General features: G+C 33.7%; 1 protein-coding gene across 1 annotated transcript; it reads left to right on the top strand.

Moving 5' to 3' along the window:
• LOC148273893 (ethanolaminephosphotransferase 1-like) lies at window positions 1–27,487 on the top strand. The gene is made up of 8 exons (XM_088238005.1): window positions 1–316; window positions 13,336–13,404; window positions 16,565–16,760; window positions 17,814–18,076; window positions 21,217–21,374; window positions 22,977–23,157; window positions 23,550–23,726; window positions 27,285–27,487. Exons 1-8 carry the CDS (start codon window positions 263–265, stop codon window positions 27,345–27,347), a joined length of 1,161 nt encoding a protein of 386 aa, XP_088094131.1. The 5' UTR covers window positions 1–262; the 3' UTR covers window positions 27,348–27,487.

Below are 27,487 nucleotides of genomic sequence, written 5' to 3'. Positions count from 1 at the left end.
ATACAAATTTGTGGTTATGTCATGTCTGTGTCTCATGTCACTCCAATTTCAAACTCAAACAATTTGCGGGGCAACGAAGGTATGTGTCTGCGTCGGTTTTTATTCCGCCGCGTTCGTTTATTCAATTTAAATAAACGGAAATGAATCGATACGAAATTAAGTGCGTGTATATATAGTTTAATAAATCAGACATTGTTTGAGAACGGTGCTAGTGTAAATTATAACGATTTTCTGTTATAAGACGTGAAGTGAATCGGCCAAAATGGATTACGAATATTTGGATAAACAGCACTTGAAGGGCTTTGATAACTACAAGGTGAGATCGCGCAATTCATATTTATTCAACTGAGCAAATAATTCGGTCATCCGATAACGCTACAAAATAAAACGCCTACTTGTTGCAAGGCGTGCCACGAAAGGCGAAAAATCGTTTAAAATGACAAAAAATCATCTGGTTTTTCGTTGCTGATGGCGTAATACTAAATTTCACACCTTTAAATGCATATTTTTACGTAATTAATGTGTATTTTAATTTAACATTAGTTTATTTATCTCTTGACAGATTTGAAAGCGTGGGCTACAAAGAGAAAAAGACAAACCATTTATTAAAATATTTTCTTTACTTTCTTTTGACGACTAATATCATAATGAATAATGTAAACAACTTGTTTATTTACTTTTAATTATTTTATTTTATGGTTATTTCATTAGCACAACACATTAACACAAAAAAAAACACAAAGGCATGGCCTGTGTGTGGCCATACATTTTATTTTTAATTTAAATAAAGTTTCCTGGAAGAATACGATAGATATCAAAAAGTTAAAAAATGAGTGCTAATATAAATAAGCCTAGTATAAACCTAGGTAAATACTAGCCACTTTATGTTTATGTTAAATTATTCTTAATTTTACTTTGTTATATTTATATTTAGAACATAAGATTTTCTCACTTTAATTGTTATCTTTTATTTGTCATCTTGGATATTTTATGTTTCTTTTTTACTTTTTACCCCTTCCCCCCCTGACTGATCATCGTGGTTTCGGATGTGACAGGGTTTAAAGAAGACACTGTATATAACTCAAATATAATTGGATGCCCAATTTAAAAAAATGCCTAAGTCTAATTATAACGTTTTTGAGTTAGCAACACTGCCGTGTAGAGCATTTTGCGAACTATACATTTACGTAATTATTTTTTCAATAAAGAATACCCATATCGAATTTCGTATTTGAAAAATGATTTTAAAAATATTATTTCAATTTCAAAAAATCTCTTAAGTCCTAAAAATCTCTTAACAATCAATAAGTAACAATCTTGTATATTTTTTATCTTAAAATAAAGAAGAAGAAAAACTTTACAGTACGTATTTTCAATGTCGCGAAATTCTGTCATTTAACATTTCAGGAACAAAATAAACACTTGAAATGTCTCAGGGCCTCGATTATGATGGGAAGATAAAGACGTCATACCTTGACGGTATAGTTGAAGATAAATTCTCTCTAGTGATTATAAAGATATCGAACCCCCACCTTCAACTTTGGGTAGGTACATCGATATGAATCAAGGGGAAGCGTACGTCACGGTACACATATCTACGCTCTAAAATGGCATAGCTTCACTGTGACGTCATAGTTGAAGATAAAAGTCTTCCGGCCGAATACAAAGGTATAGGACCAATATCCCCACCATCAAGTTTTGATGTAAGTACATTATTTTATACCGACGAGTCTAGAACCCCTCGATACGTTTATCTACGCATTAAAAGTGTCAACAATTTTGTTCCACCGAGCAATTTTTCCTTTGATTTATGATTTATTAAAAAAATTAATCGTCTTGAGGTTGGCACTTTTTTTCTTAAAAACCTATTAAAAATATGAGAGAGAAATAAGTAAGTTTTGAAGTCGAATTAAATTCCGACATAACTGTCAGTTTAATGAAACGAACGCCCAGATGTGAAAATAATGTCGCTAGGTTCTCTCCTATTAACAAATAAGAGTATCTATTCGTCAGACACAGATTATATGCGTCTATGAAAGTTACCACTCTAAAAAAAAATTTAGTCATTATATTTTTTCCATCTGTTTTACTATCTTTCCGAGTGTATGTATCGAGACGTTATAGGAGCCGGCTTTGTAGTCGATCGGTACAGATCGGTAGATACATTCAGACGATCGTCAAGCGTACCGTCTTGGTGATTTCCAAAAGTCATGCAAAATTCACGTTCAAGCGAGCATTTTTTGCTTGAATTGGGATTTATTGGAGATTATAATCGCTTTGAAGTGAGCAATTTTATTACAGAAACCTATTTAAAATATAAATGAGAACTATTTTAAATGTTAATGACGTTAGGAACGCGGACTAATTGTTTGCGGTCATTCCATTGGCTTGTTTCGATCATATGGTGTCGATATGACAAGTAGGTAGAACATACCGAGGTAAGATACAGATAGTACAGAAGTTAAGTATACCGTCTCGATATATACAGATGAAGATAGCGTTCATAATCGAGGCACAGAACTACTAAAATAGACTTGGGCATTTTTTTAAATTGGGCATCCAATTACTTGACCGGCAGATTACGCGTCGTGAAATGTATGCTAAACTTAGATACATCAGTACTCATATAAACAAAAAGTCGTATGATTTCCTTACTTTTTATCAGACTAAGGCCTTGACCTACAATTGTACGTAATTTATGTAGAAAGCGGCCAGTCCTTAATTTTGAAAAAAAAAAATTAGTGATATCAAGTTCAGGGAGGTCAATTCCATGCTCTGCTTAAAACAGTCAGGCCGCTTTCCTACAAAAACATGTAATAGTCACCTTCTGAAAATTCCATGATGCCAAAATGACATGAAAATAAATCTAACCTCATGCATTCAGGGGTTGTATGAAATTTTATTCAATATTAGATTAGATGGCTGTTTTCTGCAAAATGCATCTTTAAGGTTACTTATGTAGTCAGCCAGATTTTTTTATTTATTTATTTTTTTTTTATTTGAAAATTTATTTATAAACCCGTACGGATTATAACATTCATTTTACATAAAATAATATATACATTTTTCATTTATACTCTGTTGTTCAAAATAATATTTTTTACATCTTTTGTAAAGTTTGTCTGAGTCTTTTGTTTAGTTTTGTCTGGTAGTTTATTGTATAATTTCAGTCCCTGGTTCATTAGTCTTGATTGTCCTTGTCTTGTTTTAGAAAGTTGTATATGGTATTTGTCTGATATTCTCGTATTATGTCCATGTTGACTACAATTTTTTATTTTTTATTAGATTAAATTATTTTTATAGTTATTATAAAAAAATAATTAAGTGATTCTTTACAATTGTACAATTGTAATGAGGAACTTCAGCCCTACGGGAAATTGGATACAAAAAATGTTTTCTTACGCGGGGTAAAAATTAGAGCATTAAATTGTTCTGCAAAGTTTCTTGAAAACGTACAGAAAAAATAATAAAACATATTTTGATAAAAACGCACTACTTTAAATGACGTCACTGGTTCATGTGAATCAACCTATGATCTGAGAGCTATGGAAGATTTTCGGTCTGCTTGTCGCTTCTGGACCAATGAGAAGAACTGAATGAGAATAAGCGGAAATGAACCTCTGACGTTACACGCGGAGTTATTTCAGAAATACAAAACTTTGAAAAATCGTAGCGCCGATAATATGATATATAAAAATTAAAAAAAAAAATTTTTGACTTAGTTTAACAGTCTATTAACAATTTTTTTTTAAAAACCACTGAACTTCCTCATTGTTGTATAAACATAAAATAATATAAAAATATTACAACAGAGATGAAGTACATTTAAGAGAAGGTAATATAGAAGTCTAGGCATCTACAGGGCTTATGACATGTCATTGGCTGGTTTAAGTGACCACTTTACATACTGTGTAACATTCACCATTCTGCCCATATATGAACATCTATATTCCTTCATTTGTTGATGTGTTTGTGAAGTTAAAGAGCTGAAACCTTTATTTATGCGGGTGAGATTCATCTAATTGAATTATTTCACCTACATACTAGGCAGCGCTTGAAAAATTTATTTTTTCGATTTCTATACTTCTACATGGTTCTACACACTTCTCTGTAGTAATACGTTAATGTTAACAGCTCCCCAGGGAGTTGAATCCAGTCCTTGTCTACAAAAATTTGGACAAACTCAAAATATTGTTGATAAAATAATATGATCACTACATAACACACATCAGTAGCTCAATCACAAATAACCATCGACGTGCTAATAAGCGACTGATAACAATTTCTCACCATGGTTGTTTATCGTATTCGCGATCACAATGGAACACCTAATATTAAATGTCAAAATATTTACGTTTCGCGACGTATGATCCTGCTGCGCAATCACATATTTGAATTTCACCGGTGTAAATATGGAAAATATTCCAAAACGGCAATTTTTATTTTTCATGCTATTTATTGCATTTAGCCGGCGGTTGGCAAGCTAAACGTCAAGAAAAGCAGTCGCCATAGTAATTGTAATTTATTTTTTTACCTTTTTGTTTTATTAGATGCTCCTTACTATTTTGCAAATGCAATAAATTGTATTCTCTTTTTATGGTAAACGCCGATTTTTTGTCAATGAACTGCATTTATTTACGAGGAAAACAAACCGGCACGAGCGTTGACTCGGAGATTACGCACTGTTGACTTATTTATTTATTTATTTATTTTATTTATTGGGGAACAGTAACACATGTAAAAAATATAACAAATAAAATATACAGAGAATAAAACCAATGACAGATATCCACAGAAATACATTAAATACACGTACAATACATACTAGTGTTATTTAGAAGTCTAGGCATCTACAGGGCTTATTAAAAATGTGATTTTTCTCAAGCTTGGTTGTTCTGTAATGTAATTCACCACTGTAATTGGGCCTCCTGGCCTGTTGTGGTGCAAAAAAAAAATGACCTGTCAATGGCTGGTTTAAGTGGCCACTTTACACACTGTGTAACATTCACCATTCTGCCTATATTTGAACATCTATATTCCTTCAATTCAACAGATGAAAGAGTGGATTCAACTCCCTGGGGAGCTGTTAACATTAACATATTACTACAGAGAAGTGTGTAGAACCATGTAGAAGTATAGAAATCGAAAAAATAAATTTTTCAAGCGTTGCCTAGTATGTAGGTGAAATAATTCAATAAGATGAATCTCACCCGCATAAATAAAGGTTTCAGCTCTTTAACTTCACAAACATCAACAGATGAAAGAATTGAAGGAATATAGATGTTCATATATGGGCAGAATGGTGAATGTTACACAGTATGTAAAGTGGTCACTTAAACCAGCCAATGACATGTCATAAGCCCTGTAGATGCCTAGACTTCTATATTACCTTCTCTTAAATGTTCTTCATCTCTGTTGTAATATTTTAATATTATTTTATGTTTATACAACAATTACAATTGTGCAATTGTAAAGAATCACTTAGAGATCACACGTAGAGCCGGTGTAGTCTGACGATTGGAGAATTTACAAAATAATTACGTCTACCAGACGCGACAACAAAGGTAGACTCCTATCTTGTACATCTATTTGGTAATTTGATACTCATCAGTCTCGTTAAATCTGGGACGTCCAGTGTGTCATTCGCCGTTTTATAAAAAAATCTCATACCGTCAAAATCGATCAGTGTCAATGCATATTTTTCTTAATTTCAAGTTTCTCAAGATACATGTATCCCCTTCTAACTCGAGATACGAGACATGTTCAGAAAGTAAGTGTACTAGATTTTTATATATTTTAGAAAAAGTGTATTTAAAAAAATACAGAGCATATTACACTCGTTGACTATTTTTTCAATATTTTTATAATCCATAGCCATTAATTTATTATTCGAATTATGATGAATGATTTATTGATTATTCGGATTCGTCGTTAGAGAGTTATTTTAATCGACAAAAAACATTCCGAAAAAAATATTTAAGAACAGAAAAGTTCTGAAAACAGTTAGACCAGTCTGTGCTTCAGAAGAAAATTGGATACTACTGATTCAAAGAGAATAATTTTTCCACATAATCGCATATATTATTTATTTATTTGACACTTTATATACGTATACAATAAATATACATATAAGGGCGGGCATATTGCCTTAAGGCAATTTCTTCCTACCTACCCAAACCGTTCAGTTTGAGAAAATTATAAATACATGGACATATTGCATCTTACAATTTCATACAAAAATTAAAAGCAAAGATTAACAAAAATAAAAATATATTTAAAAAATTAACATTATACTATGAAGAGAGGAGAGGGGATGGGAAGGAAAGAAGAAGGATAAAGAAACAATTTAAATATTTAGATAGTTACATTTTAATCTTCACTTCAATGTAAATAAAGAAAGGGTCTCTAACATTAGTGGGTAGATTATTCCACAATCGAGCCGCTACTACTATGAAAGAGGAGGCAAGAAAATTAGAGCCATGACAGGGTATTAAAAGGATTCTCTCGTTACTAGAACGAAGAGATAGTCCGTGTTGTGAAAGAGGTTGGATGAGCTCTCTCAGATAAACAGGCGAAGTGGGATTATTTAAAATATTATGAAGAAGTGATAGAATGTGAATGTTTCTTCTACGCCTGATACTGAGCCAGTGTAGTTGCGTGCGATACTCGGTTATGTGGTCAAATTTGCGAAGATTAAAGATATAACGAATACAAATATTCTGCAATCGTTCTAACTTATCGTTATAAGCAATTCAGAGTTAGCATCTGGATAACATACATACACGTAGTCAAGGAGTGAAAGAAGTAAGCTCTGGACTAATGTTTGCTTAACATTAATTGGCAAGAAATTCTGTAATCTTTTAAGTGAGTGCTATATCTGTAGAGACGACACTCCAAACAAATCCGAGCTAAAAAGTCGCCCCCAAAGGAAAGGAAATGACCAGCGGAGGGAGCAAGTGTCGTCACGTCATATCACGTCGACTTTGGCGAGCAAAACACGTAGTACTGTAAAAAGCACGGACTGTTTACATCATTCTACTGTGAGTTCTATTCAGTATGTCGCTCCCTTCCGCGTACGCGTCACCTTTGTTTATATCTCGATGCATGTAAACGATACATAAATTCCATTTCAAATTTCGATCGCTTTATTTTGACGTTTCCTTGTTTTCGCGCGTTGCCACGGCAACCGCCGCATTTCCTTCTGTGCGTCACAAAAGGCTGTTCTATTTTAGTATTTACTATCGATCTCGTTGGTAAGTGTAGGTGCCGTGGGAAGCGGGAACACGAATCCACCTTGTTGCCACGAATATTCACAATTTCGTTTCGTAAGTTCGTTCGTTCGCCAGAAATATACCCATCTCACTCTAACGCGATCAAAATCGTATTTCGCTCTCGTTCCCTCTCAGAATGAATTTACGAAACGAATCGGTTACAGACTAAGGCCGCAGGATCGCTTTGTTTACAAAACTATTTCAAGACTCGATGTTTTATTTCGCGTTTTAAATGGACGCCGGACGAGGCGAACTTTCCGATGTTGCAAACTCGACGAACGCCGACGCGCGAAAATGCATAGACTTAGATCTCACATGTCAATGTAAATAGAATAAATGAGTATTTTAAATAATATTGTATAAATTGACATATTAATATACATAGACATGCCCTGAGACCTCAAAAATGATGGCACTTATCTCGTACCCAAACGCTCAGTCATGCCCAACGCGTATTTAAAGGCCTGCTTATGTCATGAAAGCGTGTAATATTATCTTTGCATTCTTTAAATGAAAAGAAATAAATGTGTCGAAATTATATGAAATTTAGGTAAAGAATCTGATTGGAATCCACCAAAAATTTATGTTGATTGTTAACAAACTTTTTTTATCTACCAAAAATGAATATCCTCCAATTTTTGGTAGCATATGAATGATCGTTGAATGCGGCCCCGGTTTAAATAAATAAATAACTATGGGGACCTTTTCGTGTCACTCCTTATTTTTTTCTTTTTTTACTGTATAGGGCGCGTCTATGTATTAATATGTCAATGGTTGTATAGTATTGTAAAATAGCGTGATTTTGCATAAAACGAGTAGTGATTCTCAAGACGAACTAATTAGCAAAACAAAGGACTGTTTTTTCGTTATAATTTTTTTTATTATGAAATTCTTAAAAGGCTATAAGTATGTAGAAAAAAAATTAAAAAGTGGTACATTCAAATATAGACGCTTGATTCCGAATAAAGGAATGACTTCCGGAGCAAATACGCCTGATTCTGGAATTAAGACGTTTGATTCTGAAATAATGAGATTTGTTCAAGGAATTAGCAATCAAGGAAATAAATCAAGTAAAAACCTTTTACAGAGACGTTTAATTCTGTAATAAATACGTTTGCTTCCGAAATTACAATATTTTATTATGGAATACAGGAATCGACTCTAGAGTAAATACGCTTGATTCTGGAACTAAGAAGTTTGATGAAGTTCTGAAATTACGAAATCTGATTCTGTAAATAAAGACCTTTTCTTCTGAAATAAAGACGTTCGATTATGCAATACAGACCTTTTATTCTGTAATAAAGACGTTTAATTCTAAAATAAAAATATTTTATTATGGAATAGTACGCTTGATTCTGGAACTAAGATGTTCGATTCTGAAATTACGACATCTGATTCTGTAATAAAGACGTTTGATTCTATAACAAAGACGTTTGATTCTATAACAAAGACGTTTGATTCCATAACAAAGACGTTTGATTCCATAACAAAGACGTTTGATTCTATAACAAAGACGTTTGATTCTATAACAAAGATGTTTGATTCTGGGACTACGAGATTTGTTTATGGATATAGTAATAGTTCCTGAAGTGAATTCCATTGACCCAAAATAAAGACGTGTAATAACAGATATTTTATTCAGAAATAAAAGAGCTTGATTTTGAAATAGAAGGGCTTAATTCTATCGTAAAGAGGCTTGATCTTGTAGTATAAACGCTTGATTCTGAAATAAAAAGACTTAACTCTCTCTAGCAGCGGCTTCCAACCTGGAGGCGCCAAATATTAAAAAAAAACTGTTTTCATGCCATATCTACAAATAAATTAAACTTCGTATCGTTACATATAGGGAAATATCACTATTTTTTTTTTTTTACATTTTTAAAGTAATAACGGTCTATTACCGTGCAGTTAAAAATTTTTTTTGCCAATTATTAGTAGCATAAAAAATGTAATAAAATTTGTATTTTTGAATTCCCGCAAAAATGGTCATTTCATTGGCCACGCCCCTAATACGTCACAATTCATGTCTATTTGTTCCTGCCCATTCAAATTTGTTTAGAAGATTGTCACGAATCTTGACGTCACAACTACCAAAGCCAAACATGTTGCGTTTTTCTAGCAACGTATTTTTATTTTATTTTTCATTTTACATTTATGTATGAAAATATTTCACCACAATATCCAATTGATTTCGAAAATACTTTATCATATAAATTATTCCAAATCCATTTCATATATGTTTATCGGTATTCGAAGTATGTGATATTTCCCTATTGTAAAATTCAGTGAATGATCGTGCATTTTTTGTTTTTTTTACATTTTGATTCATACATTTAATTTCAATTGAATTTTTTATTTTTTATTATTTCAAACGTGTACATATTACGAGGGCGGATTGAAAATGAACTTTTTTTTTTCAAAAACCATTTATTTCTCAACAAAGTCTCCTTTTACTTCGACACACTTAGTAAGACGATATTCCAACTTTTTTATACCATCTGAATAATACGCTTTCGGGAACCTCTCAAAATACGCGTTAGTTTCGGTAATCACTTCTTCGTTTGAGCTGAATCTTTTTCCTGCGAGTCATTTTTTCAAGTTTGGAAACAGGAAAAAGTCACTAGGAGATAAATCTGGACTATAAGGTGGATGATCAACCAATTCGAAGTGTATTTCACGTAATTTTAGCATCGTATCTAATGCTGTGTGAACCGGTGCATTGTCTTGAAGAAAGGGCACTTTTTTCTTCTTGAAATGTGGTCGTTTTTCCTTGATTGCATCGTTCAATTGATCCAATAATGCACGATAATACTTTCCTGTGATTGTGGATCCTTTTTGAAGATAATCGATGAGCAATATTCCGAGCGCATTCCAAAATACAGTGGCCATAACCTTGCCAGCCGATTTCACTCCCTTTGCCTTCCTCGGAGCACTTTCACCAGCTTCCACACATTGTTTCTATTGATTTTTGGTTTCAGGTGTATAGTGGTGCACCCACGTTTCATCAAAAGTTATTAATCGACGCCAAAAATCAACAGGATTACGCTTTATCATGTCCAAACACTGCTGTGAAGTGGTCTCTCGAACTCGTTTTTGTTCGACACTGAGCAAACGCGGCACCCATCTTGCCGATAGCTTTTTCATATGCAAATGTTCATGCAAAATGTTGAACACACGTTCATATGAGATGTTTATCATTTCAACAATCTCACGCAACTTCACTCGGCGATCATTCATAACTATATCGTGGATTTTCTTGATATTTTCTTCAGTAACCACCTCTTTTGGCCTTCCTATTGATGGTATTGTTGCAGTGCTTGTTCGGCCGCGTTTAAATTCAGCAATCCAATATTTGACCATGTAATCTGACAGAGCAGAATCACCGTAATGTTTATCGAGCTTTTCTTTTGTCCCTTTCGCCGTTTTCCCTTTCAAATAATAGTGTTTAATCACTGCACGAAATTCGCTTTTTTCCATTTTTCAAGAAACACAAAAGTTGTTTACTTCAAACGACTACAACAAATAAAGTAATCGATGTATTTGGGTGACATTTTAAAAGCTGCCGTTTGACAGATCGCAATTTGGAAAAAAGAATCTTTTTTGTGTTTGTGCTGCCATCTAGCGCTAGGTAGCTTCATTATCAATCCACCCTCGTATTATATCTAATTTTTTTAATCGGCAGGGAGGCGCGGAGTTTTTTTTTCGGGGAGGCGCAGAAAAATAATGCGCTAGCATTTCTTGCATTTTACAGAAAAAAATCATATCGATTTGTCCGCCCAACTTAATTCCGAATAATAACAAGTATTCAATTTTATTGATAATTTATGTTACGCACTTAAGCAATGTATTTTGCAGTATTTACATACTCACTAAATTTTATTTTAACAACTTGTTTACTCCTCCTTATCTTGTAGGCAGAGGTACTACTGTATATTATTTTTTTATCAGACATAATTATTTAATAGTGTTTTCCAACACAAATGCGACTGACCCCTTATCAACTTTGGTTTATTACGCTTACACAGTTTTCTTTATGGTTTTTCATTAAAAATATTTTCTATAATTTACACGGGTATATTGCTTTTTAAAATCGCTACTTAAAATAATGTACCTACCAATTTCGGAACACAACTGTTTTTTTTTAATCTCAATTTATTTAACACTTTATACATACAGGGTGTTCTTTAAACCCCGTCACATCCGAAACCACGATGATCAGTATGGGCAAGAAGACATATTAGCATATTTAAAACAATATTTAGAACGCAGAATTTTAAAAAATATATATATATTTAAAAAAACAAATGTTTGCTTACTTCTGCAGAGGAGAAGCGAGGGGGGCGTGGCCATGTGGTTGACGGTGTATAAGACTCCCTCCTCCCCTCTCCTCGCTTCTCCCTTGCAGAAGTAAGCAACCATTTGTTTTTTTAAATATTTTATTTTTGTAAATTTTATTCGTTCTAAAAAATTATTTTAATGGGCCAATATGTCTTCTTGGTCATACTGATCATCGTGGTTTCGGATGTGACAGTGTTTAAAGAACACCTGTATACAATTTATATACATATAAGGGCGGGCATATTAAGGCAATTTCTCCCATACATCAATGTTGGAACCAGGACTCCATTGTGAACTGCTAATTTTGCCTCTTGCGACAAACATAAAAAATAATTTTAAAAAAACAGTAAAAAGTCTACACTGCGCAGAGCCAATTCTACCATATGAAACAAAATTTCCAATAAATTTTATATTTTAAGCATTTATTTATTTTTTATTTATTTATTTACTTAAGTTAGTTAATATTTATGGTGGTGGTCTCAGCATATTCCGCCATCGCTCGAACAGGGGTGAATGGATCCGCCCTGCAGTGGCTCGGAGAAGCGCGTTGTTGGAGCTTTTCGGGCGTTCCCATAGGCTCCAAGCTCTTTGGCGAAGTAGGGCAGCGAAGGTGTTCACCCGTCCAGCTGTGAACATTTCGGAGGCACTGCAGTACCTAGGCAGTCCAAATAATTGCCTGCGTTATTATATGTGACCCTTAACTTTTTCCATTCTGCTTGCGTATAATTGTCCCATAGTTCCGCTGTATACATGGACGTGAAATACGATGTAAAGATTATTTTCTTCACTTCGTCACTGCACTGAAAGAAGCGTCTTGCTAGCATCGAGGCATTATTTGCCAATGTTGATTTTTATTTTTTTAAAAGTTTTTATTCATAAATTTCACAAAAAGTACTAGTTTTTGTAAAATTCTAAACATAACTACTTTTACACATCTAGTAAATGTTATCACTAACTCTCCATAAAAAAAGACTAACTCTTGTGCTAGGAGAGTGACTTACACTGTTTTAGTTGTTTATTTATAAGAGTTTATATAATTTTAAATAAGAGTACATGAAAATAAAAATAAAAACATAGGATATATAAAGAAAGAACATAAAACAATAATGCATTCATACTAATTAAAATTTAATGTTGTTTTTACACGAGTTCAAAAATTTCTTTAGATTAACTTTAAATTTATTTATTGATATATTATTTTTAATAGTTTTTAGTTCATTAGGAAGATTATTATAATTTTTTACACCTTTGAAGACAAAGCTATTTTGACCATGACTTGTTTGGAATTTAGGAATTTTAATATTATGTGGGTATCTGAGTGACTTATTCATTTCAAATTCTTTTATTTTTAATTTTTTATATATTTGTGTAATAGAATTTATTTTATAAAGAGTGTCTACTGTATGAACCTTAAATATTTAAAATAGACTTTCCGTGATTTAAGTGCACTGTTCACTCTGTTCCCGACACTCGCCCTCCTTTCAATATATTTATCAGTCATTCTATCCCTAGTAAACATACTTCCCAGATACACAAATTTCTCTACTTGTTTTAGTATAACCCCCCATTCACAGTGATTTCACATTTAGTCATAGTTTCATTTCTTTCAAAAACCATCACATTCGACATTCATCAGCAAATCGCTTCCCTCGCATACATCGTAGACCTTTGTTACCAAAAATCGCAGTTCCTCTTTGTTCTAATAATTATAATTTCTCTTTTCCAGTATAACTCTGTGGATACGAGCCCCATCAGTGTTTATGTGATGCATCCATTTTGGAATAAGGTTGTAGAGGTGAGTCATTCTTTTTATTAAATGCTTCTAAATTATATTACTGACCTACTTTTCCATGTCTACGAGTTTCGTCAGGACACTAATTACAGCTTGCCTACCACACACCGCATCTGAGGACTTAGGTCTCCTCGGCGATGCCAACATACAAGGGAAAATTGCATCATTGGTTATTGCATAAACAAATCTTATAATTTCAGAATCAAACATCTTTTTTCCAGAATCAGGCGTATTTACTCCAGAACTTCTTTGTTCGAAATCAAGCTTCTATATTTTAATATACCATTTAAAAAAAAAAAATATTTTCTACATACTTACAGGCTTTTAGGAATTCCATAAAAAAAATATAACGAAAAAATAGTCCTTTGTTTGGAAGCGTAGCTTTTTTTCAGAATCACTACTCGTTTTATGCAAAATCACGCTATTTTGCATATCTAGTTATGTGTTAATCTTTTATGGTTTATTTTACAATAAAAGTAAACGTCGTTTCACGCCGGGGTTCCGTTCCGAGAGACACCGGCGTAAATAAATTGGCGTAAAATGAACACAAATATTTTATTTTATTTTATTTGGGAAATCTACATACATAAATCTACAACAGTTCTACATACATATTTTTAGTAAACAAACAGATATAGTGTATAAACTCAGAACTAATAACAGATTTCCACATAGTATACAAAGTTAGTAAAGAAAATATATTACATATCAAATAAATACTTACAATTTTTTCATATAAAAATGTTATTTTCATGTACTCAATAATCAAAGATTTTTTAATATTTATTTTAAGAACATTAAGTTACTGTAAATTGGGCGGGATAAGGACATAATACATTTTTAGTGTAAATTTTAAATCTGACAGAGTGATGTTTGTGTAATCTATATTTTTAAATTTTGTATTGTACATTGAAAAAGTCCTACGAAAAAAAGCATTTTTAACATACGATGTTTTAGTTATTGGTACATGAAACAGGTGGTACCGTCTACAAATCCTGGCTGGCACATGTATTGTTATTAAACCAAGCAGCTCTGTACAGTCAACCATTCCTGTCATAATTTTGTAAAGCAGTAGTTGGTCCGCACACACTATATAATGAAAGATATATAAGATTAGGTTCCGAGTCAAAATTCTAGGAACAATCTAACGTGTTTATTTCATACATATCCTATATGTATTCAAAATAAATTATAAATGTATTTAATAAATACAGTTTAAATTCGTTTACAAAATAAATAATAATTTCTTGATATAAATAATGATTTTTTTATAATAAATAGTAACTCGCCAGTTCGTCAGTACTAAATTAAATTCTCACACTTCTTTGGAAAAAGCATCCGATTTTATTTGCTTTGATTGTTGCTTCCTTTCTTGCAGAATCATAGCATAAACTACAAATATTTTAATATTCTTTTCATTTTAATAATAATAAAATAAAAAATATAATCATACCTTTTTATTTTTCTTGAACACAAAACGAAAACTAACTCGGAAACAATTTCACACACACAATAGGCAATAGGCTGCTCGCTTTCACGGTAATAGAATAAAACAACGTGTAAAAGTGTGTCTGCTATTAGAATCGCGGCGCCTACTGTCGTCTGGCGTCGGCCGAACCGGGGAATCCCACGCCGGCACCGACTGGCGTAGTTGTAGGTTGTAAATCGGCGTATATTGAACCGACGCGAAACGACGTTTACTTGTACTACACAACCATTGAAATATTTATATGTACATAGACGCGCGCTATAGAGTAAAATATTTTTTTAAATCATCATCATCATTCCCTTTCTTATGGTGCATAGGGCACTGAATTGGTACACCAATAGCGGCGTATCTTGATCATTTTTGTCACATGAAGGTAAGATGATCAGTCTTACTCTAGTCCAGGGACTATGAAATATTCTACTGTGTAATGCAGAATTTAAAAAAAAGAAAATATTAAAAAAAACAAATGGTTGCTTACTTCTACAGGGGAGAAGCGAGGAGGGCGTGGCCATGTGATTGAAGGTGTATCAGACTCCCCTCTCCTCGCTTCTCCCTTGCAGAAGTAAGCAACAATTTGTTTTTTTATATTTTATTTTTGTAAATTTTATTCGTTCTAATTTTTTTTTTAATGTGCTAATATGTCTTCTTGCTCATACTTATCATCGTGGTTTCGGATGTGACGGGGTTTAAAGAACACCCTGTATATAGTACTATTAAGCGTGTTGTCCAGATGTTCATTGAAATTTATTTTTATGTAAAAAAATATATTTGTAGTATTCTTTAATAATATGTAAATTTGTTGCAACAGAGAGGGAAAACATTTTTGAGAAGGGAATATGGGAGTTCACAGGGCTTATGACCCGTCATTGGCTGGTTTAAGTTTCCACTTTACTTTACACTGTGGTGTAACATTCACCATTCTGCCTATGTTTTAACATCCACATTTCCTCAACTCTTTCATCTGTTGATTTTTCTGAAGTAAAAGAGCTGAAACCTTTATCATGTGGGTGAGATTCATCCGACTGAACCTATTCTAATTAAAACATAGGCAGAATGGTGAATGTTACACATGACCTGTCATTACAGATCATAAGCCCTGTAAATGCCTAGACTCCCATATTCCCTTCTCAAAAATGTTTTCCGTCTCTGTTGCAACAAATTTAAATATGAAAAACTCCCTAGGGAGAAAATCCAGCCAGTCTGCAAGCATTTGGACACACTCAAAACATTGTTGATTTAATAATATGCATGCTTTCAATTTCTATTATGTTGTACCCCAACTTGACACAGGGCTCTTGGCCTCGTAGAGTTAGGGATACGTTTTTTTTTTTTTGTAATATGTATCTATATGAATAAATAAAATAAAATATTTAATGGAAACTAAAAATAACAAAAGGTGAAGATATACGAAAATAGAAATAACTGTATTTGTACATAAATTACCTTAAATTAATACTATTACTCAATGGAGTAAAGGAATAAAGAGGAAATAGGAAAGGAGGAGAGGTTAAGGAAGAGAAAGGAGATGTTTCTTCAGACGTGCTTTATACAGAGATAATGTAGCAACATCTTTGATAGTGGATGGGAGATGATTCCACAGAGTCGCATGGACACTATATGAGTTTAAACAAAATGAGAATTCATCATTAAAACAATTCACCCATTTCCTTCCAGTATATCCCCAAATGGGTGGCGCCCAACTCTATGACCTTCGCCGGCTTCATGCTGCTGGTCAGCAACTTCCTACTGACGTGCTGGCTGGACTACGGCTACTCCGCGTCCTCGGATCCCCCCCGGGGGGCAGATCCCCCCCTGCCTCGCTGGTGCTGGCTCCTGATGGCCATCTCGCTCTTTGTGGCATACACTTTAGGTAACAATGTCTTAAAATTAAAATAAAAATACTTTTTTTTAAATTACCATCCGGTTTCAATGCAACATGTGCTTCTTTATCGAGGCATAGTTGACACTTCTTAATTATTATGAATAACCACAATGATTCAAATATAAATTTATTATTAAAATTATAAGATGTTTAAGAGATAGACCTTCCTTTTAAAGTTTTTTGTTGATAATTTTTATTTGACAAAGGCTGGTCTCTTGAGCCTGGGTCACATTGTATTTCCCTATTATCTGTGTTTAAAAAAAAAAATCAGTCCATTATCTTTTAATGATATACATAAGTGTTTTAACAATTATATAGGTACCATTGATTTTTCTTTTAATTTGGTATATCATCATCATTTTCTTTCCACACCTAATGGTGCATAGGGCACTGCATTGGCAAACCAATCGCAGCGTATCTTGATCATTTTTGTTACATGAAGGTAAGATGATCAGTCTCACGCTTCAGGTCCAGGGACTATGAAATATTTTTAGTGTAAAAACAACCTTTTAAAGAAATATTACATATCAACCATGTCGGGAATCGAAATTTGGTATATACTTACCTCGGATTAAAAATATATATGTACCATTAATTTTTTTGTTAATTTATACCATAAGCTTTTTGTTTATTCTGACAAAGGGCGGCCTCCGTGGTGTAGTGGTCAAGACGCTTGACTCACGCACGGAAGGTTCCGGGTTCGATTCCCGGTGAGAACACAAAAATTAAAAATGTGATTTTTATCAAGCCTGGGTGTTCTGTGATGTAATTCACCACTGGAATTGGGCCTCCTGGCCTGTTGTGGTGCAAAAATAAAAAAATAAAAAATAAAAAATTAAAAAAAAAAAATTTAAAAAAAAAAAAATTTAAAAAACAAATGGACAAATTATTTCAACCTTTTTGTGTATCAAATAAAGAATCAAAACAAGACGAAAAAGTAGACAAAGAAAAACAATTATAACATGTGAACAAACAATTTTTTTCAATTTGTAAATCAAATAATGAAAAAAAAAATGTATTGAAAAATAATGATCTTTTCAGACGGTATTGACGGGAAGCAAGCCCGCCGCACGGGCTCTTCGGGCCCCCTGGGCGAGCTGTTCGACCACGGGCTGGACTCGTACGCAGCGGCCCTGGTGCCCGTGTGCCTGTACTCCTGCTTCGGGCGCCACGACCACACCATCAGCGCCTGGCGCATGTATCTAGTGCTGTGGAACATCCTGCTCTCCTTCTACCTCAGCCACTGGGAGAAGTACATCACGGGCGTGCTCTTCCTCCCCTGGGGGTACGACTTCGGGATGATTGTGAGTATTGCCGGATTTGCGGCATAGAGAGTTACTACCAGAGGCGGTTCCTTAATATGCGCATAAGTGCAGTGCACTGCCTAGTAAAAATATGTGGAAATAAATTAGTAATTTTATTGATAGCAAAAATATGTTAAATGTACAAAGAAACCGGGATTTGTGTCAATATTATACTCGTAAACATCACAATATTTTATACTAGCGCCAAAAGATCTAGCAAGATCGACTCTAGTGGATGATTTTCTCATCTTGTCTACGCATGCGCAATCGTCCCCGTGCATATTCTGTTTTGCAGAATTCTTTACCCTGAATTTGTATGAAATATACCATATCTCCTAAAATCGTCATTTGAGCGAGATAGACAACGCTTCATACCGGTGAATCGTGCGTTAGAGGGAGAAGATAATATACATACTCTGGGCATTGCCAACGCATGCGCAGATTTGAAGTTCGTTTGTAATGTCACTTTGAACATGCGTAATGACATGATATTAGTATGAATTTAGTTACCTATTACGTATGTATAATGTTAGGGGAATTTAGCATTCCTGGTTCCGATGCGCGGGCTGTCATATTATTGCTCGTTTATCACGTCGGACCTGTCATATTGTTATAATATTATTGAATTATTGTAAACAAGTTGACAAAATGTAAAAAAATTCACTGCCAATGTTTTTGGTCAGGAGCCGCCAGTGGTTACTACACCATTATCTAAATATTTGAGTTTTTCCTTTCTCCTTCTTTCTTTCCCATTCCCCTTCCTCTCTTCATAGCATAGTATAGATTTTTGGTTTATTTTTGTTTCAAATTACAAGATTTTGTTATTACCTAGTATATATCCGTACCATTATTTTCTCAAACTGAACGGTTTGGGTAGGTAGGAAGAAATCGCCTTAAGACAATATGCCCGCCCTTACATGTATATAAAATGGATATGTGTAGGATTTATAGTAGTTGAGGGTGTGGAGCTCCTATCCCAGTTAGAGATTGACAGAAGACACGAGGTTGCTGTTTAATGCGTATTTATTACATGGCAAATAAATAATGAATTATGTCGCGCGAGTGTTACAGCGATGAGGAGTTGAACTGGCTGCACTTGAACTGCATGCTGGAACTGAGTGACTGCGTTGAGCTGACTCTTCAGGCTGGCTGGGCTGATTGGGTGTTACCATGCCCTGTGGTAACACCCAATCAGCCTCTTTATAGGCCACGTTTCTTTGTTTTCCATTTCTCCATGGGGTGAATGTACTGCAGGACGTTGGTCATATCTAAATGGACCTTTTTTGTGCAATACTGTTAGTCTTGCATAATATCGAGCCATAATCGGCAGAACAACGTAAGCGTCATTTTTGGCAAATTGAGTTTTTTTTAAGGAAAAGTGTTCCTTATTGCCCCTTGCACAAGTGTTAAAAACATCATAGCTCTATAAAATTAACCTACCACATTTAACGATATTTATTTTATTCATTAAAAGAAAACAATAGCCATTATAACAACAAAAAAAAAAAACAATATTTACAAATAAACCAAAATTATAGGCCAATTATAGTTTTCTATGTTATTATACCGCTCATCTTAGACCCTTAAAAGTTCTACAGAAAAAAATCATTAAAATAATACTTTATAAACCATCCTTGTTCTCAACTACCGAACTATTAAAAAAATTTAATGTTTTAAGAGTGGAGGATATTTACGGAAAGTGTTGTATGCTCCGGGTGCATAAGGAGAGCCTCCCATCGGACCGTATTACGGGAAGGTTGAGAACAGGATGCCTTACTCTACAGAGAACTAAAACTACCACAGCCAAAAATCATTATACTTTCATAGGACGGAAGCTTTTCAATAATTTACCACAAAATCTACGTCAAGAAATAAATTACGGAAAATTTAAGGATAAATTAAAGAAAAGCTTCTTGACATAATTTACATTAACTGTATTTTGAAAATGGAGATGTATGTTTAATATTATGCCTGTGTTTATAAATTTTGTGTTTTTATTTTAATATTTTTTAGTGTTATATTTTCTCAATTTTTTAAAAATTGTTTAATTTTTTATTTATTCTATTATTATTTTGTTTTGCATTTTTTGTTTCTTTTTATGTTATTTTGTAAACTTGTCAAACACAAGAGCCAGACTCTTTTTTGGCAAGTTCAACCTTACGTGTCCCATTTTTATACTGAATGTATTGTTAATTGTTTTATTTATGCTAATAAAGGTTTTTATTTTTTAAAAAAAAAAATTTAAAAATGTATTACTCCGCATCATTCCACTCTTAAAAAAATTAATTATCTATATGTTGACACATTATTTTTAAGCTAACCAAAACAACAAAAATGCGCCTTTTAAAACACAGTAGTTTCCATAATAAAATCTTATTTTATATCTAATTTTTTATATTTTATATATTTTTGACGCTTGTGCAATAATATTTACACACATGTCCACCCTCATTCTATTTTAACACCCACTCACCCACCCTCTCACACACTTACACTCACACAAACACACTAACATGTCATGTATTGTACGAGTATTTCATGAATTTCTGTGGATATCGGTCGTTGGTTTTATTATCTGTATATTTTATTGGTTATATATTTTTACATGTATTTCTGTTAACATTATGAAAATAAAAAAATCACGTAACCGACGACAATGTAGGCGGTTACGCTAGCTCGCACCACTGTCAGAGTCATAGGCAAAACAGCGTTACCGCCACTATCTTAAAAGCGGAAGGTATTTAAACAATTTGGCTGTCAGTTTAGTATTGGCAGTAACCAACCATTATACCCATTTACCGAATTATTAAATAAAATCTTTATGGAACAAAAATAAAAAAAAACCTTCTTCTGCACAATTCACTATTTGTCGCTTACGTTGTTCTGCCGATTATGGCTCGATATTTTGTATTGGATTCAATAGAAAACGCCGAGTTTCTTCTTGGAGTCATTACACTATATTTCAGGTAAAATTATTTAGCACGTGTGTGTGTGTCATCGACCAATGGACTATGAACCCCACATATGTATGTAGAATGTTAAATGAATACACCAGTTGGAAAAGACAGAAGAAAAAATGTTATAAAAATTTTTAAAGTGGATTTTATCAAGTTAGACAAATATTTCATTTTTTATTTCAGAGTTCTTCATTTGTGTTCCTGGCCACAGGATTGTTCAGTCACTCTATGTGGAAATCAGATCTGCCGTTTGGATACAACTCGGGAACACTGTTCGAAACTCTCATCTATCTCACTTCGCTGGCGTGCAACTTCCCTGTTACATTATGGAATATATACAAGTGAGTTATTTTAAAAATTGTTTGTTTGAAGCACTAGAGTACGAAGGTTGGTTTATATTTTTCACCCCTGACCTGCTTCGAGGTGATGTGTGTGAATTATGTAGCCTAATATGGCTACGTGTAAAAAGTACCGAGCGACAAGTTGAAACTGGCAACGGTTTAGTTACAACAGGCCGCTGACCGCTGTAAAATTCTGGACAATGCTCCAGCACAAGAGGCGTTAGTGTCGATGGCTGCTATCCGCAATGCTGGGTTTGAATTGGTTTAACACCTCCCATATTCATCTGACCTTGTGACTACCGGCTATTCTCAAAACTCGAGGAACATTTGCATGGCAATACATTTTTGGATGACAGTGAGGTTTATTTAAAATAAAACACTTTGTAAATTTACCACACAAGAGTTTATTACATTAAATACACGACTAGTTTCGGGTAATCAGTATTACCCATCCTCATCCTTTACAAAGTGTTTTATTTTAAATAAATTCAAAATGTCTTTCCACAAAGTAAATGCTGAAACAATAAATAATATGACAGTGAGGTTGTTTTCAATTTTATATCTGAAAATTAAATTAGAGCTCTGGCCATAGAATTATTTCATTTTTTCATATTTTTTTTTTGCACCACAACAGGCCAGGAGGCCTAATTACAGTGGTGAATTACATTACAGAACAACCAGGCTTGAGAAAAATCACATTTTAATTTTTGTGTTCTCACCGGGAATCGAACCCGGAACCTTCCGTGCGTGAGTCAAGCATCTTGACCACTACACCACGGAGGCCGCCAAAATGATGCCAATTATAAAGTTGGCATCATTTTGCACACACGTACGGTGTTTCTTAGTTGTGATCGCGTTGTTAGTTACGTTTTTTTCAGTTTTTTGCATTATATACATCAAATCATTTCTGGAATTATTTACGATATGGCTTTAAAGAGAATTCTAACAATGAAAATACACGCTTCAAATATTTCTAAAATGACACAATCATCAAAATTTTTTTTGTTATTCATTAAAAATAAAATATTTTTATGTATAACCATGCTTTCAATCAGAGAAATGTGATTAAAAAGTGGATTTTAATTTACTTTTATTAAAACTGTGGAGCCCACATATGAAAATTTGTAGGAGATTAATTCATTTTTAAACTATATAGCCACACATACAAAAAACCGTACAAAAGAAAATGTATTTCTGGGTACTTTACCTTACTTATATATATTTTTTTTTATTAAAACGAACCCCCTCTCTATGCACAAGTTTTCACTCTGTTCGAGAGGTAGAAACGTTATTATTAATTATGTATGTAGAAATATTTGCAATTTTATACTTATTTTCTTAACAATTTTTTTTTAATAAAAAAAATAAAACTAGCTGGGCAAAGAAATCCGAATTATCCTAGCGATATACAGTTTTCAGTTATCTACAGCAAATATTTTGATTGTGGTAATTTTTACTCAAAATAATGTTATTTACAGTTACGACCCTGTAGTTCTGACAGTGCAAAATATTTACTAACATTTATTTAAATGTCTGACAACAAAGTTAATGCTTTAAATATTAGTAAATAGAATTAGAGGAATCTCTCTCATCTTTATCCAGATGTTACCGTGACAACAGCGGCAAAGGCTACGGATTCTTAGAGGCCACTCGGCCTCTATACGCTCTCATAGGAGTGATCTTCTTTTCCACCTTCTGGGTCGCCACTTCTCCTAACAACATCCTGGACTACGATCCTCGGGCGGTCTATCTTCTCATAGGGACTCTCTTCAGCAATGTCAGCGTAAGTCCAAATGTCTTGTTTTTGTTATTATTTTTAAATTGATCGAATAAAAAAATAATTCATTTGATAATGTTCACGAATAAAGTATAAATGTCTTATTTTTTGGTAAATAATTGTATTAAACATGCTATAATAGGCTTGTTTTTACATTTTTATATAAATTTTTTCAGTTTCATGTTTGCATGAAAACACTGATAAAATCTATTTGATCGGTACATGATCAGTGATCAGTAATTTCCCATCACTATTGACATTAGTTTGGCAGCTGTCATTTTAATCAAGCTAAATTTCAAGGACTATAGTAAAAATACTCGAGAGTATTATTTCAAGCGTCTTCCGTACAACACCCAGATCTGACAGGTTGTATTTCTAACGGTGTCCGCCCGTTTCAGTGCCGCCTGATAGTGTCCCAGATGAGCGGCACCCGCTGCTCCGCCTCCAACCCCCTCCTGCCGCCCCTGGCCTGCTGCGCCCTGCTGTCCCTGCTCCTGCCGCGCCTGGAGCGCCTCCTGCTCTACGCCACGTGCCTGCTGGCCGTGGGCTCGCACGTGCACTACGGAACATGTGTGGTAAGCTCACCGACTCCAAAGAGGAAGAGTTTAATAACCACTATTATATTTATTAACAGAAATTGTCCATGTATACAATTTATAGGGTTTAAATATTACAATAAAAGAATAGTTTAAAACATTAAAAAAAAGAAGCATTGACAAACATAAGGGACATCGAGACAAGATCTGGACTATTTATTTAGTGCTCGTTTAAATCGTTGTAAACTTAAACCAAAATCTTGTCTTAAGTTAACAATACGACAAAGACGGGTCATTGGAGAATTAAGGCCATAGTTAGTTCTATGCTGATCGATGGACAGTACTTCATTGTCTCTCAACCTACGAGTCGGAATATTGAATTTTACTTGTCCCAGTAATGATGGAACATCGATTATCCCATTTAGTATGCCGAACACATATATGGAGTCAATATTAGTTCTACGTTTTTGTAGACTAGAAATATTTAACATTGACTCTATATCAGCATGAGAATAGGTACCTCTCTCTAGTCCGAGCATCCACGCTACTTTTCGAAGCGAGCGATGTTGGACTGATTCAATGTGATTTATGCGATTGACATAGAATGGAGACCAGACCACGGAGGCATATTCTGAAGAGGTCGAACAGTTGAGCAATAAAGAGTTTTGATTGTACGGACATTAGTAAAATCATAAGGTATTCTGTTAATGAAGCTAAGTAATTACTGTATTATCTATATGCTCGTTGTATGTCAATTTATAGTCCAAAACAACTCCTAAATCTCTGATGGACTTTACTACATCAATTTTGGCGTTTTCTATTAGGTGCTCGAAGAAAATCGGTTGTTTCTTTCTATGAAATCTCAGTATTTTGCATTTTTTAATATTTAGTTCTAATTTATTATATATATGTTTACCACAACAGTCTAGAAGGCCCAATCACAGCGGTAAATTTCAGCGCATAACATGAACAGTGACACAGCATAATTCGGACATCAATATAACTGGAATATTTACATAGACTATTTCCTAGTAACGAATTGTACATAGAGAGCGGACTCCTTAATTTAAAAAATTTATATTTATTACAATGCTTAAAATATGTACACAAAAATAGGGAATTGTTTGGCAATAATTTAAATAGGACTAGTAGCAGATCAGAAAGTGTACTGTCGGTTCCAGGATGCAGAACTAAGTTCGCACAGAGACACTCTTTCCATGTTGGTCCAAGATCTTTTAATCTCCTACCCAAGGAAATACAAAATATAGAATCCCTTCCAAAGTTTAAAGCGGCTTTGAGGACTTGGATCAGCATGGAAAATACAGATATACACCTATTGTGAAAGAGTCGTACAACAGCATATTCTAAACTTTGATGTCTTAATTACATTGTTTATGTCATTTTCCTGTTATTTCTTTATGATTTTTAATGGCATTGTCATATTTGTGTTTGTATACCAAAAAATTCACCAAAAACAATAAAAAAGGAATGGCCCACGCTCAGACGTTTAAGTCTTTGTGGGCATTTTTTCCAAATTTAAGGCTATGTTTATTTTTAGAATATGTATTTTTCTCTTTTTCTCTTCTAATGTTTAATAAATATAATGTATAAAATATGTAATTTAATACATGCATAATATGTAACAGTATGGAAAAATAAACAAAAAATAAAAAATACTGCATACTAGAATACTGTTCCATAATTTGGGACCATTCTGAACAAAATCATATCCTTGAAATAGAGAAGGTTTTTGCGATACTTATATCTTAAAGAAAATATTAATTCAACAATGTTTTGAGTATGTCCGAAGTACAAGTAAACGTCGTTTTGTGCCAGGGTTCAGTTCCGGGAGACACTGGCGTAAAAATAATCAGCGTAAAATGAACACAAATATAATAGAAAGATATAAGGTTAGGTTCCGTTTTAAAATTCTAAGAAATCTGACATTCAACAATGTTTGAGTATGTCCAAACGCTTGCAGACTGGCTGGATTTCCTCCCTAGGGAGTTATTCATATTTAAATTTATTCCAACAGAGAGGGAAAACATTTTTGAGAAGGGAATATGGAATTCTAGGCATATACAGGGTTTATGACCTGTCGTTGGCTGGTGTAAGTGGCCATTTTACACACTGTGTAACATTAACCATTCTTCCCGTGTTTAAACATCCACATTTCCTCAACTCTTCCATCTGTTGACTTTTGCGAAGTAAAGGAGCTGTAATCTTTATTATGCGGGTGAGATTAATCCGGCTGAACCAAATCACCCACTAGGCAACACCTGAAAACAAAACAGGTCATAAGCCCTGTAAATGCCTAGACTTCCATATTCCCTTCTCAAAAATGTTTTCCCTCTCTGTTGCAATAAATTTAAACAATCTAACATGTTTATTTAATACATATCCTATATATTTATTCAAAATAAATTAAAAATGTATTTAATAAATACAAAAGTTTACTAAATAAATAATAATCTCTTGATATAAATAATGAATTTTTATAGTAAATACTAACTGACCAGTTCGTCGGTACTAAATTAAATTCTCACACTTTTTTTTTAAAAAAGCATCTAATTTCATTTGCTTTGATTGTTGCTTCCTTTCTTGCAGTCATAGCCTAAACTACAAATATTTTAATTTTAATAATATTAAAATAAAAAATATAATCATTTGTTTTTATTTTTCTTAAAAACAAAAAGAAAACTAATTGGGAAACAATTTCACACACACAATAGGCTGCTCGTGTACACGGTAATAGAATAAAACAAAGTGTAAAATTGTGTCTGCTATTAGAATCGCGGCGCCTACTGTCTTACCGGGGTATCCCACGCCGCGGCGCACCAACCGCCATAATTGTAAATCGAACTGGCGCAAAACGACGTTTACCTGTATATATAATCCAAATATACTGAAAGAGAGCAGTGCCCCGATTACAATGGGAAGTCAACATTTATCTTTAATTTTATCTACAAAGTAAAATTATTTTTTTTGTATGAAAAGCAGAATGTGCATACATTTTTTCTTCTAAACATGTTCAATTATAGTTTACCGACAAAAATACTCATGCAAATATACTCATTTTCTTACACAAATATCGGGTTTTTTTTTATACACAGTCGAAGATAACTCTGTTAACTTTCCATTGTAATCGGGGTCCAGTTCGTATGTTCCCAATAATTATACTAGAGGGGGATATCATGCACCGTTTTACACAACCAGAAGCACGCACACTAATGCAAGTCAGAATTCTCCCATTAATAGGCTAATTCGCTTGTTGAATACGGTTTCTGCAGATAATATGGACCTATTTTACTGTACATATCAGCAGCAGTTTAGCAGCTATCTGCTTTCTATTCATTAACTTCTAAATGGGTTCAACAGCCAGTAAAGTATTGCAGACTACAATTATTGCCTAATAAAACAATTACAGGGCTATGGACCTACGGGGGGGACCTCAGTGCACAGTATTGATCTAAATCATCACTGTATTGATTTGCAAGCTGCTGCATGCGGATAATTGGGGAATTGAATGAATACCTAATTAGTATTATATGAAACAATAAATTAAATCCATCATAATTTTTTTGTTTTTGTTTATAGGTCCGACAGATGTGCCGACATTTTAACGTGAACTGTTTTCGAATAAAATACCAAGAAAAGTGAAAATGAACCCGGGACATTTGCACACACCTCGGTGGAAGCTCAATTAACTCTGAGCAAGGAACTGTGACTCCGTACATTATATTCCTTGTGTTGTGACCAAGTTATTTATTCTACGACGAGCAGCTTCTGCGATGAAGAGG

This window comes from Micrasema longulum, unplaced genomic scaffold (genome assembly GCF_059751315.1).
Source record: "Micrasema longulum isolate JH-2025_06_02 unplaced genomic scaffold, ASM5975131v1 h1tg001813l, whole genome shotgun sequence".
NCBI classification, from domain to species: Eukaryota; Metazoa; Arthropoda; class Insecta; order Trichoptera; family Brachycentridae; genus Micrasema; species Micrasema longulum.
The sequence above is the reverse complement of the archived record's forward strand: the minus strand, read 5'-3'. Positions and strand labels throughout refer to the sequence as shown.

Coding starts and splice junctions, on each gene's coding strand:
- LOC148273893 (XM_088238005.1), top strand. CDS start 263: ATGGATTACGAATATTTGGATAAACAGCACTTGAAGGGCTTTGATAAC. Junction 13,405..16,564: donor TTTGGAATAAGGTTGTAGAG/GTGAGTCATTCT, acceptor ATTTCCTTCCAG/TATATCCCCAAATGGGTGGC. Junction 16,761..17,813: donor CTTTGTGGCATACACTTTAG/GTAACAATGTCT, acceptor TGATCTTTTCAG/ACGGTATTGACGGGAAGCAA.